This window comes from Canis lupus, chromosome 7 (genome assembly GCF_048164855.1).
Source record: "Canis lupus baileyi chromosome 7, mCanLup2.hap1, whole genome shotgun sequence".
Lineage (NCBI taxonomy): Eukaryota > Metazoa > Chordata > Mammalia > Carnivora > Canidae > Canis > Canis lupus.
The window spans coordinates 6,042,572-6,059,283 of NC_132844.1; the positions used below are offsets into that span (position 1 = coordinate 6,042,572).

The 16,712-nt window shown below is 38.4% G+C and overlaps 1 protein-coding gene and 1 long non-coding RNA gene across 8 annotated transcripts in view; one reads left to right on the top strand and one right to left on the bottom strand.

Annotated features, from left to right (window-relative positions):
• Positions 1-16,712, top strand: part of AK9 (adenylate kinase 9) — a 127,224-nt gene that overhangs the window by 49,253 nt on the left and 61,259 nt on the right. For all 7 annotated transcript variants that reach the window (XM_072831794.1, XM_072831796.1, XM_072831793.1 and 4 more), the window contains 4 exons: positions 7,673-7,829; positions 8,659-8,773; positions 10,717-10,787; positions 13,035-13,193. In XM_072831794.1, coding sequence (XP_072687895.1) covers positions 7,673-7,829; positions 8,659-8,773; positions 10,717-10,787; positions 13,035-13,193 — 502 coding nt within the window. The remainder of the gene's footprint in view (positions 1-7,672; positions 7,830-8,658; positions 8,774-10,716; positions 10,788-13,034; positions 13,194-16,712) is intronic.
• On the bottom strand, positions 877-11,470 carry LOC140636524 (uncharacterized). Its single transcript, XR_012033728.1, has 4 exons — positions 10,636-11,470; positions 7,994-8,099; positions 7,381-7,570; positions 877-1,431 (listed from the first exon to the last, which is right to left on the bottom strand). It is a non-coding gene; the product is annotated as an uncharacterized lncRNA (long non-coding RNA).

A 16,712-nucleotide genomic window follows, 5' to 3' on the forward strand; every position in this document is an offset into this window, starting at 1 on the left:
AAACTGAACAGTTAGGCATGGCTCCTGGAGTGATGGGTTAAGGAAGACTCTGAAACATATCTGTATCTCAGCTCCTTTTAGAATCTTTTAGAATTGTAGCTTATCAATATTTTGAAGCCTTAAAAATACAGAAATAATGATAGGTATCATTTCTACCAAAGAGATAGAAGAGTCACTCCCTTGCGATGGAGAAGGCACAGAAATTTTTTTTTCTATACAAAATTGCTTGCACTTTTACCTGGTTTCTGCCTTGACCTGCTACAGACACACAATAGAAGCAGAGAGTGGGGGACACTGGGAACTTCTCTCTGCTCCTATTACTCTACACAAGTGCATTGACTGAAGCTGTTACATAGACTTATGCCAAAGGTATTTGCCCAGTACCTCACAGAAAAAATGTTAAGGGAACAACATCAAGGGAAGTGAGTCTGTTGTGTCAAACCTGCCAGTGAATGTTTTCTAGCCCATGAGCTATCCAGCTGCACATCATAACTGCAGCCTGTTTATCTAGTCACTGCATCCTTCCCTGTGTGATACATCATTTTTGCTCTGCTTCCCTCATCACATGATTTTTTTCTCTGAAACATCTCCATTTCTGCCCTTATATCTGTGTTCTTCACATGGTCATGATATTTTACTGTGCCTCCCATGTCTCTCTGTGTCATGCACTTCCTCTGATTCTCCCAATCTCTTCTCTCAATCACTCTCTCTCAGGTATATTTCTTCAGAGTGGTAAATATTTGTATATACAAGTGATAAACATATGTATGTATGTATATGTACATATCTACACATACTCACAAGTGGTAAAATTAAAAATAAACAGGGAATAGCATAGAATACAGGAATCCAGAGTTAGCATATTTAAATGCAGGAGGAAATTTTTTATTAAGTTAAAATCACAAAGGGATAGAAGGATGAACAGTGCATGAAAATGTTATACCATTTTTCTAAATATTACTTTCTCCCACTCAACCCTCCCCTGAGGATGTCCAAAGGGAATGCCACTTTATTTTCAGCTAGTCAAACATCTGAGAGCCCACTTCCCTGGCTCCCGTGATGACTAGGCCAGATATAGACTATGCACCAAGGCCTCCTTGGGGCCCCCTCCCTACCACTTGCCCCACAAGGCTGAGTCCCACCACCGCTCTGTTGGACCATACACTCTGGAATTCTTTAAGATCGGAAATCCTAAGGAAGGTTCCCCCTTTTCTCCACAATAATCTCAACTGGGGAATCTCCTTCAACAGATTCCTACACCTAAGCTGTTTTGCTGATACACCCAAAACCTATATTGTCAGTCCTCACCTCTGGAAATGTTCCTCCCCTCGGCATTGAAATGTCCAGGCCTGAGTGCCTCCCTTCAGAACCTCTTCCCTTGAGGCAGTGGATGTGCCCATAATGTTTCACCTTCTCCCTTCTCTCAGAGTCCTTTGAGATAAAATCAGAATGAAAACCTGCATTTGGACCTGCACAAACACAGTGGAAAAGTCTTAAAGCAAATTCTTAATAGAGAGGCTACTTAATAATAATTCTCTCTATAAAAACACCATGAAAATCATAATCTTAGGACAAAGGTCAAAAAGTATTTATAATAAATATAACATTAATTCATTAATATAAAGATTTCTTACAAATCAAGGAAAATGGAATACCATATATAAAAGCAGGCAGGGATGTCTGGGTGGCTCAGTTGGTTGAGCATCTGCCTTTGGCTCAGGGTGTGATCCTGGGGTCCTGGGATCAAGTCCCACATCGAGCTTCCCATAGGAAGCCTGCTTCTCCTCTGCCTATGTCTCTGCCTCTTTCTCTCTGTGTCTCTCATGAATAAATAAAAAATATATTTTTTTAAAAAAAGCAGGCAAAAGATACAGATTGTTTCATCAAAGAAGAAATGCATGTGGTTAATTGGAAATTTTAATGTTCAAATTTTGAAAAAAATATGAAACTTAAAACAGTGGGATATAAGTTCTTGTCAAATTGCCAAAGATTTTCAAAAATGTATAAAAATCCATACTAGTGAGGTTATAATGAGATGGTCAATAAAAAGAGTGAAAATTGATACAGATGTTTTGGAAGCAATGTGGCAATGTGTGTGAAAGGTCTTTAAAATGCTCATTCCCTTATACCTTTTGACATAAAAACACATAATCTAGGAATCTAACCTAATATAATATTTGGGCATAGATTTGTATATACAGATATTCATCACAGTGTTATATTAAAATTTAAAATTATGTAGATATTTAGAGAACAATTAAACAAATTAAGATCTATTCATTTGATAAAATACTATGAAGGCATTAATTTAAAAAAACTTAGATGGAGAAATTATAAATTATATCTCTTTTTTTAAAAACATATTTTATTTATTTATTCATGAGAGACAGAGAGAGAGAGAGAGAGAGAGAGGCAGAGGGAGAAGCAGACTCCGTGCAGAAAGCGCAATGTGGGACTTGATCCCGGGACTCCAGGATCACACCCTAAGCCAAAGGCTGGTGCCAAACCGCTGAGCCACTCAGGGATTCCCTATAAATTATATCTCAGTATTGCTTTCATTTTAATATCTTTGATTGAAACTGGACAGTAAAATTTTCATTAACCATCTATATTTCTTTTATTCAGCTTGAGTTGTATATGCCATATAACATTATATTAGTTTAAGGTATGCAACATAATGATATATGTAGATATTGTGAAATGTTTACCACAATAATTTTAGTTAACACCATCACTTCACATACTAGTTTTGTGTGTGTGTGATCAAAATTTATAAGATCTATTCTCTTAGCTACTTTCGAATATACAATATAGTATTGTCAACTATAGTCAAACCATGCTGAATATTATACCCCCGGGACCTATTTACCTTATAATTATAAATTTATACCTTTTGACGACCTTCACCTATTCTCCCCACTCTCACCCCTACCTCTGGCAACCACCAATCTGTTCTCTGTTTCTATGAGTTCAGTTATTTTTAGATTCTACATATAAGTGAGATTATACTAGTATTTGTCTTTCTTTGTCTGACTTATTTCATTTATATTTCTTTTTTAATAGTTTTCTCTTGTTTCCCCTAATTCTCTATGTTAAGCACTTCAAGGTGTTTAAAATTCTTATTTTAAAGGACTCTTCATTCAGGGATCCCTGGGTGGCACAGCGGTTTAGCGCCTGCCTTTGGCCCAGGGCGCGATCCTGGAGACCCGGGATCGAATCCCACGTCAGGCTCCCGGTGCATGGAGCCTGCTTCTCCCTCTGCCTATGTCTCTGCCTCTCTCTCTCTCTCTCTGTGACTATCATAAATAAATAAAAATTAAAAAAATAAAGGACTCTTCATTCAGATGGAAAGTAGGTAGGTAGGTAGGTAATCTTAAATTCTGCAGAAGCTGGTTATACCCATCCTCGTGACATCTCTTCCCCTCTGATTTCTAATATCCTATGATTACCTAATGACACACAAACTTGAACCCCTCAGAGTTGGTGTACTGCCAGAGGGGGGCTGGGGGCAGAGTTTAGCAGAACTCCTTAAGCACCTTCAAGGTTTACTTTCACCTGATTCCTTCCTACTGCTTTTAGAAACCATGTCAGTACCTTCTCAGCTCTCGCACTGAGGGATAAAAAGCAAGAGGGAAGTGAAGAGTGTTGTCATTAAAACCAGCAAGCTGAACTGGACCCCTGCTACTCAAAGAGTGGTCCATGGACCACTGTCACTTGGGAAATGTTTGAAATGCACACACTTGGGCCCTACCCAAGACCTCCTAAATCAGGATCTGTAATACTGAATAACAGATAGCAAAATGTATTGTTATATTTATTTAATAAGGGCTTTTGCTTCTCGTTCTTAATTTTTAAAACTTAGCTTTATTTCTTTAAAATTAAGTGTTTCTTTAAAATTAAATGACTTTTTTCTTTTGAGTCAGAAGAATTCATTGTTGATGTTCTGCTTAGAAGATCTGTCTTTTGCTGAGAGTGCCATGTTGAAGTCTCCTACTACTATTGTATTATTTTCTAAGTATCTCTTTACTTTGTTTTTTTTCATTTTTTATTTTTATTATTTATTTTTTTTAAATAATAAATTTATTTTTTATTGGTGTTCAATTTGCCAACATACAGAATAACACCCAGTACTCATCCCGTCAAGTGCCCCCTTCAGTGCCTGTCACCCATTCACCCCCACCCCCCGCCCTCCTCCCCTTCCACCACCCCTAGTTTGTTTCCCAGAGTTAGGAGTCTTCATGTTCTGTCTCCCTTTCTGATATTTCCTACCCATTTCTTCTCCCTTCCCTTCTATTCCCTTTCACTATTATTTATATTCCCCAAATGAATGAGAACATACAATGTTTGTCCTTCTCCGATTGACTTACTTCACTCAGCATAATACCCTCCAGTTCCATCCACGTTGAAGCAAATGGTGGGTATTTGTCGTTTCTAATGGCTGAGTAATATTCCATTGTATACATAGACACAGCTTCTCTATCCATTCATCTTTCGATGGACACTGAGGCTCCTTCCACAGTGTGGCTATTGTGGACATTGCTGCTAGAAACATCAGGGTGCAGGTGTCCCGGCGTTTCATTGCATATGTATCTTTGGGGTAAATCCCCAACAGTGCAACTGCTGGGTCTTAGGGCAGGTCTATTTTTAACTCTTTGAGGAAACTCCACACAGTTTTCCAGAGTGGCTGCACCATTTCACATTCCCACCAACAGTGTAAGAGGGTTCCCTTTTCTCCACATCCCCTCAAACATTTGTGGTTTCCTGCCTTGTTAATTTTCCCCATTCTCACTGGTGTGAGGTGGTATCTCATTGTGGTTTTGATTTGTATTTCCCTGATGGCAAGTGACTCTTTACTTTGGTTATTAATTGATGGATATACTTGGAAGCTCCTGCATTAGGAGCATAAATATTCATAATTGTTAGGTCTTCCTGTTGGATAGATCCTGTATGATATAGTGTCCCTCTTCATCTCTTATTAGAGTCTTTGGTATAAACTCTAATTTATCTGCTAGGAGGATTGCTACTCCAGCTTTCTTTTGAGGATCAGTTGAATGGTAATGGGATCATGTAGCCCATTCACATTCAGAGTAACTATTGAAAGATATGAATTTAGTGTCATCGTATTACCTATACAGTCCCTGTTTTTGTGGATTGTTTCTTTGGGCTCCCTCTTTCTTTTCAGGGTCCTCCTTAATATTTCTTGCAGAGCCGGTTGGTTAGGTGGTCACATATTCTTTCAGTTTCTGTCTATCTTGGAAGCTCTTTATCTCTCCTTCTATTCTGAATGACAGCCTTGCTGGATAAACTATTCCTGGCGAATGTTTTTCTCATTTAGTACCCTGTATATATTGTGCCAGCCCTTTCTGGCCTGCCAGGTGTCTGTGGAGAGATCTACTGTTAATCTGATATTTCTCCTCATATAAGTTAAGAATCTCTTGTCTCGAGCTGCTTTAAAAATTTTCTCTTTATCCTTGGAATTTGCAAGTTTCATTATTAAATGTTGAGGTGTTGAGTGGTTTTTATTGGGAGGGTCCTCTCTATCTCTTGGATCTGAATGCCTATTTCTCTCTCCAGATTAGGGAAGTCTCAGTTATGATTTGTTCAAATATATTTTGTGGTCCTCCTTCTCTCTCTTTCTCCCAGTCTCTTCTGGAATCCTAATTAGACATACATTCTTCCTTCTCAAGGTATCATTTATTTCCCCAAGCCTTTCCTTGTAGGTTCTTAATTGTTTTTCTCTTTTTTTCCTCAGCTTACTTCCTTTCCATCAACTTGTCTTCTATGTCACTCACTCTCTCTTCCACCTCACTAACTCTAGCAGTTAAAGTATCCAGTTTGGACTGCATCTCAGTTAAAGTATTTTTAATTTTGGCCTGATTAGATTCAATTCTGCAGGAACAGAGTCTCTAAAATCCTTTATGCTTTTTTCCAGAGGCACCAGTAACTTTATAATTTTACTTCTGAATTGAATTTTTGACATCATATTTAAATCCATGTTCAATAACTCTATGCCAGAGAGGAGTGCTTCCAGTTCTTTCTTTTGTGGTGAATTCTTCCTTCTAGTCATTTTGTCCAGTGTAGAGTGGCTATATGAGTGAGCTGAGTCAAAAATATCAACCACAACCTAAGTAAAATGCACCCTAGACAATTATGAAGAGGTCAGAGACCAGAAAATAAAAGAAAAAGAACAGAACAAAATAAAACAAAAGGACCACTAAAATGAAAAACAAATTTTAAAACAAAATAGTAAAAAACAAAGAAAAAGAAGAAAAAAAGGGGGTGGTGGTGAGGAAGTGGTAGTGGAGAGAGAATTTAATCTTCCTGAGAGGACCTAGAGGGTGATCCTCTTGATTCTGAGTGTATTTTGTTCTGTATGTTAGAAGATGCTCAATTCCAAATTTATATAAACCAGCAATACTTATATAAAGACCCAACATCGACCACAAAAACATAAACAAGATAAAAGAGGGGGACAGAATGGGAAGGAAGAGAAAGTATAGTCTCACAGAATGAATCAACATGGTGTTCCACTTGATTCAGGGTGTCTTTTGGTCCGTGTGTTACAAGGTACTGACTTCCACCACTGTAAAACAAAACAAGACCAAAAAAAACAAAAAACAACAAAACAAAAACCCGTATCTCCTATCTACCAAAATTAAATTGAACATTGAAGGGAATCCAGAAGTGAAAAATAAATGTAAGATGTGTAATTGTAGAAATATGAAAGTCAAAAAAGGAAAAAGCTTAAAAACCAAGAGTTGGTAAAATATTGTAGTTAAGGTGAGAAAAGAGAAAAAACATTGGAAAATTTTAACCTGATATAAAAACAAGTCATAATGAAGAAAAATAAAAACAATCGTCTACTTTTATATACTATTTTCCCTCAGTCCTGGAGCTTTCCAGTGCTGCTCGTTCAGTAAACTCACTTTTCCCTTGTCCTTCCAGCAGTTCTTCTGGGGGAGGGTCTGCTGTGCTGATTCTCAGGTGTGGGTGCCCGGGAGTAGATGCCCCGCCCCTTGACAGGCTCTGGGGTAAAGGGAGCTCCGGAGCTGGCCCTCGGAACCGGAGGGGGGCTTCTCCCAAACACCTCTGATGTGGTGCTCCGGCTCTTTACCGAGATTGGACCCCAGTGTGCAGTGAGCTTTCCCTGGGCACCCCTCCTCTTATAGTGACTCCAGAAATCTTGAGGCCTCACTGCCCCTCCTGCAATTCTGCCCGATTTCCCTGCTAAGCACTTTCCCATCAGGGACATGGATTTTTAAAGTTTCCAGCTCCTCCCGGGCTGGGCTTTTGTGCCCCGAGGCTTTTGAGGCTCTGCTTTTGCCCAGCTAGTTGTGGTTCCCCTCTCCCACTTTATTTTTATTTTTTTCACCTTCCTACCTTGTTTGAAGTGAAAACGGTTCTCTCTGTAGCATTCCAGCTGTTCTGTCTTTAATCTCAGGTTGAATTCATAGGTGTTCAGGATGTTTTGAAAGTTATCTGGGTAATTTTGGGGGACCAGATGAGTTGAAGACCCCTACTCTTCCACCATCTTGCCTCCACTTGAATCAGAAGAATTCAAAAGATAACTCTGAAAAATTATAAGAAGATAAGGTCTGCAAAAACGATTTGCACCAGGAGTATCTTGACTTCTCTGGCTATGATGGTAATATCAGTGTGTCATTTTCCACAGGTAGTGGAAGAAAACACAAATAGGTGTTCTGGTGCCCCAAAGTATGGAGGATGGATAGTGGACAACTGCCCTACTATAAAAGAGCTGTGGATAGTCTTAATCGATAAAGGAATTATACCGGATTTAATAATCTGTTTATCAGATACAGAAAACAACGGTTGGTAAATATTTATCATGTAAATCTAAAAGTGAAGTTTTTAATGCTGACAATACATTTAGTTAAAATACAAAATGGAAAGCCCTCCACTCTCCCTACATACAAATACCACATGAGCCATTCCGTCACAACCCAGAGGTACACAAAATGAGGCACCCTCTCACCAAGTATATGGCCAGGAATGGTGTGCTGGATCATTGGCTGTTCCATCAGGTCCTTACACTTATTCTTTGGAGCTGAGAACTTAACACCCTGTCATCATTATAACTTCTAAATGAAAAACAAGTAAGGCAGAGAGTAAAGACTATACATTAGTCCTTATTCACTTCAAATGGGAAATATTAAGTACCTAAAGATAGCAGAACTAAATTTTAATTATTCTGTCACTTTGAATGAAGCTATAGTAATCAAAACAATATGGTACTGATGTAAGAACAGACACCTAGGCCAATGAAATAGAGTTGAGAGGCCAGAGTTGAGTTGACCCATACATATATGGCCAACTAATCTTTAACATGGAAGCCAAGAATATTCTTTTGTCTTGCTTTTTAAGGAAATGTATTTGAAAAAGAGTTTTCAGTGAGAAAATATGATATACCACCTCTTTTCATGTTTTAGTTATTTTCACAATGCCGATATATACCTCTTAGAAAGGATTTCAGAGAGTCTCAATATTTTGAAGAACCTACGGTCCATTTAGAGAAATACTTAAAGGGAAATCTATTTGGATATAGGCAGAAATAATTTTTCAACATTAATTTCCAAAATGCATCTTATTATATTTTATAGAGCTTCAAAATTAATGTTATTCTCTTTATCTGTATTTCAGGAAAATATTTACTTAATAGACTGTATTTAGAGAATAAACATGAGGTTGACTCTAAGATCTTTGAAAGATTATTAGATGAACTACAAAAGAAAAAAAAAGAGGAAGAAGCAGCAAGGTAAAAATCTGCCTAGCATAATAAAATAAGTTGATGAATTTTTTTATAGCTATTAAATAGCTACTTACAAGTTACATTTATGAAATGCCTTTAACATCAAAACAGTGGTCTACTAAGTAGATCCAATTCTAATTAATTCTAAGAAAAACAATAGTTTTACAAATACTTTCAGAATGTCTAAGTGCATCTGAGTTGTGGATGTTTTCATAGCCCCAAATCAGATTTATTCTAGAACAAATGTTTGCTCTCAGAAGACATTGTAAAACAAAAACAAAAACAAACAAAAAAAGTGACCACAGATAAGAGTATTCTTTTTACCATGTTTATCTGTGACTTAAATAATTTTGCTGACTAGTATCCACAAATCAAAGAAATTATTTGATGAAAAGTAAAAGGGGCACCTGAGTGGCTCAGTTAGTTAAGCTTCCGACTATTGCTTTTGCCTCAGGTCACAATCAAGCCCCAAGTCATCAAGCCCCACATTGGGCTCTGCACTCAACAGCAAGTCTACTTGAAATTCTCTTATGTACTTTCCCCTTATCCCTCTCCCTGCTCTCTCTCTCTCTCTCTAATAAATAAATATTTTTTTAAAAAAAAGAATGGCTTTAATTACTGTTTTCCTGACGTATCTTCTATAAGAACTGTAGTAATATCTTTTGAAGAGAAAAGAAGTAACTAGATTTTCACAGGATGGGGAAAGGATGCAGCGAACACTGAATATGGAGAATGACAGCCCTATAAAATAGGAAAACTGCCCCAGCTGCCCCATGAGCAGCTTATATGAATGGGCTCTACTTGACTCCTGTTGGTGAATACTTGGTACAGGTTTTTGATATTATTTTTAAAAGGATGCAGTCAACTCTCTTATACTTGTTTCTTTGTGCAATAATATGCTGATTCCTAAAAGCTAATAGAATTTCTAGGTCAAAGGTATATACATTTTAATTTTTAATAAATATTGCCTTTCTCCATCACTTTTTCTAAATAAGATTGAAGTATTTTCTTTTTTATTTTTTTAAGATTTTATTTATTTATTCATGAGAGACAGAGAGAGGCAGAGACACAGGCAGAGGTAAAGGCAGGCTCCATGCAGGGAGCCCGACGTGGGACTGGATCCCGGGTCTCCAGGATCATGCTCTGGACTGAAGGCGACACTAAACCGCTGAGCCACCCGGGCTACCCTCTCCATCACTTCACTGACTTTCTAATACCTGTCTTCACCATTAAGGCAGGCTTAAGGCTTCAACCCTAATGAAAAACAGATTCCCTCCAGATATTTAAGTTTCCATATTTCTGGTCTCTTCAACTTTCATTATTGCTGTGTTGAAGAGAAACGAAATCAGGAAATAATTTTTCTTAGTACAAAGATAATTATTTATTCAGTATAGAAAATTTTTAAATGCAAAAAATAATAAAAAAACTCTCATAGTGGCAGCATCCAGAAATAATTATTATTAGCAATTTGATTAGTATTCTTCTAGGCTTTTTATCATCATTTATGTAAACTTTAAATACAAATTTTGAATTATATTATACATTGTTTTATATTATACTTTTTTGTCACTTAACATTTTTTGTGGACTTTTCTGGCTTACTCGAAAGGGGAAATGGTACAACTTCTCCCATTTACCTTTTCAGCTTAGAGTTAGATAATTCTTTATTAATTTTGACAGAGTTCCTAATTAATAGCCAAAAAATTTTAAAGTATAACATTGCAACTTTTCTTACAAAAAAAAACCCCACAAAACAAAAAATGGGGGGAAAACCCTGAAAATTAAGTGGCTTCAACATGAGCAAATTAAACATTTACATCACAAAGTTAAGTACAATGAACACTATACACAATTTACTCTATTTCTTACCACTATAAGCTTCAAATTCTATAATATTGTGAGATATCTGAATTTCCAAAGTTGATTAAATTTTGGATCTTTTCATTTCAGAAAAGCCACTGAAGAGGCATTGAGAATAGAAGACCAAAGACTGTTGGAAGCTATGAACGAGAAAGCGAAAGGCAAACACAGATTTATATCACTAATAATGTGTCATTTAATTTTGTGTTGTTACTGCAGGCAGCTGCAGTATTTCAGGTGAATTCCAGACAGTGCGACCATATTTCCCAGTCTGCCCATGAGAGGTTTAATGCTACGCCTATGGTACTGAAATATTTATTTGAGGCACTTTCATTCTCAGTGTCTCCATTTGGATAAAAAATTATGTGGTCACTAGAGTAATGGAGTCATAGGAAAAGACCTCCGACATCCTCTACAGTGTATGTATACAGCAGGCAGTGTAGGCAGCATGTCTTAAAACGGCTGCCCTTGTCACATGTATGACACATGGCTGTTGGAATTACTTCTTCTAGAATGATCCTGCACGAGTTGAGAAAACAGCCCATCTCTCCTGCTATGCCCATTGTCTTTGAACTTAAACTTTCATCTCCGTTATAGAAGAACAGACTCCAACAGTTTTTTAAGACTGAAGTTCCTAACCTGGAGTTCATGGATCAAATTCAGTGGTCTGTGAGCTTGAAGGGGAAAATAATTACAACTCTATTTTCACTAACCTTTACCTGAAATTTAGTATTTCCTTCACTTCGTAATGAATATAGGCAACAAACCCTAATAGTATCAGTAGTAGCTTGACTTCATTGCCAGTGGAAACAAAGATATTTTCATATCACATTACAATTTAATAGATCTTGTTTATGCTTCATCACTATTCCAAAGTGATGGTAGTTTTATTAGGCCAGTTGCTAGTTCTTGTTATTTAATGCATTAGTAAAGATGCACAAATATCCTACAGCACAAAATTCATTTTGATATCTTCATAACTATATTTCTTTTTTTTTTTTTCATAACTATATTTCAATATAAGTGGTTTCTCATGTATTTTGTTTGATGGGTTTGAAAGCCATAAGGAGGGTCTGTAAGTTTCACCAGACTGCCAAAAGGGTCCATGACTCTAAAGAGTGAAAAGTAATCTATTTAAGTTTTCCTTTGTAGGCAAAAAGCCACCCCAAAACTAAAACAACTACCATTTTTATTCTGTACATGTTGGATCAGGACTTAACACAGGGTTTATCTTCCTGAGGAGCTCAGTTCAGGCTTTGGGTGGCCACCTCGGAAGCCAGCCCTCCAGGCCCTTGCAAGCCTTCAGAGATTGCAACCCTAACTCACATCTTCCTTTGGCTTCGTGAGAGACCCAGAGCCAGAACCACCAGTTAAGCTACTCCCAAATTCCTAACTCCAGAAACTACAGGGATAATGTGTGATTATTGTTGTTTTAAACGTGACGTTTTGGAGTAATTTATTATGAAACAATAAATAACTAATATAACACATACTTAGTAAAACAGATAGTATAAAGATCTTAAAACACTTTTCTGTGCATTCGTAACTTACCTGGTACACAGATTGTCCATTAAAATTGTAGAAAAAGGGGATGCCTGGGTGGCTCAGTGGTTGAGCATCTGCCTTCAGCTCAGGTCACGATCCCGGGGTCCTGGGATCGGGCTCCCCTGCACGGAGCCTGCCTCTCCCTCTGCCTGTGTCTCTGCCTCTCTCTATGTGTCTCTCACGAATAAATAAATCTTTTTTTTAAATTCTAAAAAAAGTATTAGAACTTTTTACACGCCTCTGCATCATTATATAAGCTTTTTTTATTTGTGTTATATAAAGCACCTAATATGGATAAGAATTCAACTTATAAATAACTATAATAACAACGTATAAATGCATATTGGAAATATTTGATTTTTTTTTTTTTTACTATGAGAGATACTCAGTTGAAAGACATTGTGAGTTTTGCTGTATAGCACATAACTTCATCCCAAATCCTAGTAGGATTCAGCAGATGCTGCTTCTTCCTTGGGTATATCACATGATTCCTCTTGATGACACAAAACAGTCACCACAGTGTAAGTCACCCCCTTAGAAGCCACATGCACTGCAGTCCTGGTACAGACCCAGACCTCTCAGGAACACTTTAAGTTGTTTTGCTCTGGGTGTTTAATCACCAGGTTCAGATCAAAATTTGGATGCCAGAGATATCTCATACCAGATGGCCTCGGAAGATATTCACTGGGGGAAGAAATTTCCACCAGAGTCCAGAAAACTTGAAACCCCATGCTCCAGGAGGGCAGGGCCATTCCTTATTCTTTGTTTTGGCCTCAGCACTTACCAGAATACTTGGCACCCAATTAAATACTTGTTGATCTAAACTGAATAATAATTTATTTCTCACTTTTTTTTTTTTCTAGAAGTAGAAGAGACTGAACTAGAGGCTGATGAGGAGATTGAAGGTGAGGAGTCAGAAGTTCAGGAAGTGCCTGGGGCCCTGGAGGCAGCCAAAGAGACCAAGGGATCCTTACCTGAGGAGTCTGAAGCACCAGAGGGCCCCGAAACAGAACTCGATTCAGGTTAGACTCTACTGAGGGCTGTGTCCTTAATTCTACTCATGTCTATTGGATGTATCTGTGTGTGCGCGTGCATGCCTTTGTGTCTTTTCTATGTTAATCAAATGGAAGCAGGCTAAAAATTGTGACATGAGCTCCCAGAGAGCAGCCATTTAGTCCAAATCACATGGCTGGTAGTGTGGTAGGAAAGCCAAATCTTCTCTGCCCTGGTGCTGGCACTCAGGAGTAGGGCCAGCTATGCAATCTGTGAGTCATATGATTCAAAAAGCAGGAAACAGTGCCTTTAAACATACTAAAATATCATGCTTTTTCTTTTCTCCCATGGCCTCTTTTCTCAATTTGTCATGGTGCTTTTTGTTTGCTAATTAATCTCACTCTAAGAAAAATTTTAAATTTTATTCACTGGCGTAAATTTTACTGTTCGTCTTTATGTTTTACAATGCTATTTTTAAACGTAGATGTAAGAGCATTTAACTTATATGCACAATCACCAAAATTACACAATTTGTATTTTGCAGCATTGACACGCGTACGCATTTCATTCCTTTTTTTTTTTTTTAATGAGTGTGGGAGGGAGAGGCAGACGGAGAAGGAGAGAGAAAGAGTCTTAAGCAGCCTCCAAGGTCTGTGCAGACCCTGACAGGCCTCAATCTCACAACTCTGAGATCACGACCTGACCCGAAACCACGATTTGGTCACTTAACCGGCTGAGCCACCCCGGCTCCCCTTATATGTATTTCATCCTTAACAGAATATCACATCAGTTTCATGCATGATTAACTAACTGAGCTTTTTATTTCACTTCTTAATATGCACATATATTCTATGAACACTCTCTACCTTTAGTTTCCTAACGCTTAAGAAAAGACTTGGAACTCTGGGTTGCCCTATCTTTTCCTTTCCTTCCATGTCATCCTTTTCAGCCTAAGTGTTCAGCTAATATAGGAAAGTAACATGAGTGAGAAAGGTTCCCTGGTTGTTCATGACTCTGAATGCTATCACCTTTCAGCATCTGAAGCAAGGTCTAGTTTAAAGGAAAGTGTGGTTTCTCAGGGCTGCTTGCTGGCATCCTCCCCACCCCTCACCACTCGGTCACACTCCCTCATATGTGGGCCCCTGGAATTCTGTGGTCATGACAGGGCATTGGAGATGCTCATGAGAACATGAGGGCGAGGGACGGCAAACGCATACTGTGCATGTCTCTGCTCACATGCCCTCTCTTTTGTCCCATTGGAGTCCCTGTTTTGCTTACAAAATAGTTCAAAGATAAAATTACTAAAAATGTCAAAATGACAACCAAAGAGCCTTAATCTTTTAAAAAAAATTTTAATCTATTTATTCATGAGAGACACAGAGAGAGAGAGAGGCAGAGACACAGGCAGAGAAAGAAACAGGCTCCTTGCAGGGACCCCGATGTGGGACTTGATCCCGGGACTCAATCCTGGGGCTCCAGGATCACACCTGGGCCCAAGGCAGAAGCTCAACCACTGAGCAACCCAGGTGTTCCCAAAGACCATTAATCTTACATGTGAGGCCACTCTAGGCAAAAGACCTTGTGCACCTGCGCTGGTCGCACACTCATTAAGGCAGCCCTGCCTCAGAGGTCCAAGTTGGTGGACTAGTGAAGGGCAGAAGGAGTCTACAGGCAACGAAAGTCAGATACTCTCAGGAACCAGAGAGTATCTTAAAGCAGCAAGATGGGAGACCCCACTGTGGTGGGAATGAGGCACCTAAATGCTTTCAAGCAAGGTTAGTATTGGATTAGAAACTAATCCTACAAACTAAACGTGTTCGGATGCCTGCGACTAGATGCCAGTCTGGAGCAATGAAGTGCTGGGAACCCGCTGTCAGCTGGTGAAAGAACCAAGACCAAGGGGAATTTTTACAATGAGCAGTCCAAGTTCCATGTAGATCATTTTTGCTACGAGATTGGCATTAGCATTATGGGACAATAAGTATAAAATCGGATCCCCTGTGCCAGACAGAGGAGTGAGCAGAATGAAACATGCAATTTCCTTTCAGGAGTTCCATGCCTCTGTTGACTTGAGCTCCTACCCAGAAACTTCATTGTTTTTTTTTTGTTGTTGTTGTTGTTGCTGTTGTTTCTGTAAAAACAAGTGTTTTTTTGTTGTTGTTTGTTTAAAATCAATTAATTAACATATTATTAGTGTAATTAGTTTCAGAGGTAGAGTTCAATGATTCATCAGTTGTATATAAGAGTCCTCCCTCATTACATCATGTGCCCATCACCCAGTTACTCCATCCCCCCACCCACTCCCCTCCTGCAACCCTCAGTTTGTTTCCTATGGTGTGTTACCCTCTCTGATTTCATCTTATTTTATTTTTCCCTCCCTTCCCCTATGTTCCTCTGTTTTGTTTCTTAAATTCCACCTATAAGTGAAATCATGATATTTGTCTGTCTCTCTCTGATTGACTTATTTTGCTTAGCATAATACCCTCGGCTCCATCCACATTGTTGCAAATGGTAAGATTTCATTTTTTTTGATGGCTGAGTCATATTCCTATATATATAAACCACATCTTTATCCATTCATCTGTCGGTGGACATCTGGGCTCTTTCCATATCTTGGCTATTGTGGACATCGCTGCTATAAACATTGGGGTGGAAGTACCTCTTCAAATCACTATGTTTGTATCCTTTGGATAAATACCTAGTAGTGTAATTGCTGGGTTGTGAGGAAGCTCTATTTTTGACTTTTTGAGGAACCTCCATACTATTTCCCAGAGCAGCTGCACCAGTTTGCATTCCCACCAACAGTGTGAGACAGTTTCCCTTTCTCCACATCCTCGCCCACATCTATTGTTTCCCAACTTGTTAATTTTAGCCATTCTGACTCGTGTGACCAGAAACCTCATTGTTTTCTTCCGGATCTAATCAATTTGACAACAATTCTTCCACCCACCTATCTTTGGCAAGAAGACAGGCCATAAAATACCAAAAGAAATAAAAGATACTGACATCTATTAAATATGACATGTCAAACATATCCTCATAGTTCCAATATCCACAATATCTCACGATTAGTATTTACTAACATAACAGGTCTAGGGGACAATTTACTTTTGTTGCTTTTTATCTGATTATTTCCCCCCAGGGAACCTACTTTGGATGTTCTAAAGCCAGCATCCTACTCTAGTTAGGGTCAATTCTAGCCCAATTCTAGACAACGTAGATGTAACTGGGCTTCTCCAGGGCAGGTTCGCTTCTGTAAAATGTATCTGTTTCGGTCATATTAAGCCATATTCTATTTCACAGAAGGGCCTGTATCTGATTTAGCGAGTGATTACTTCTTCTATCCAAGGGTCTTCTCCTCTAAATTACTTAAGGAGACAAATTTTTTTCTCACCTAAAACTGCCCTGTCTAATCACAAAAAGACAAATACTGTATGATTCCACTTATATGAGATACTTAACATAGTCAGAATCATAAAGTCAGAAAGTAGACTGGCGGTTGCCAGGGGCTCAGGGGAGGTGGGGAGTTATTATTTAATGAGTACAGA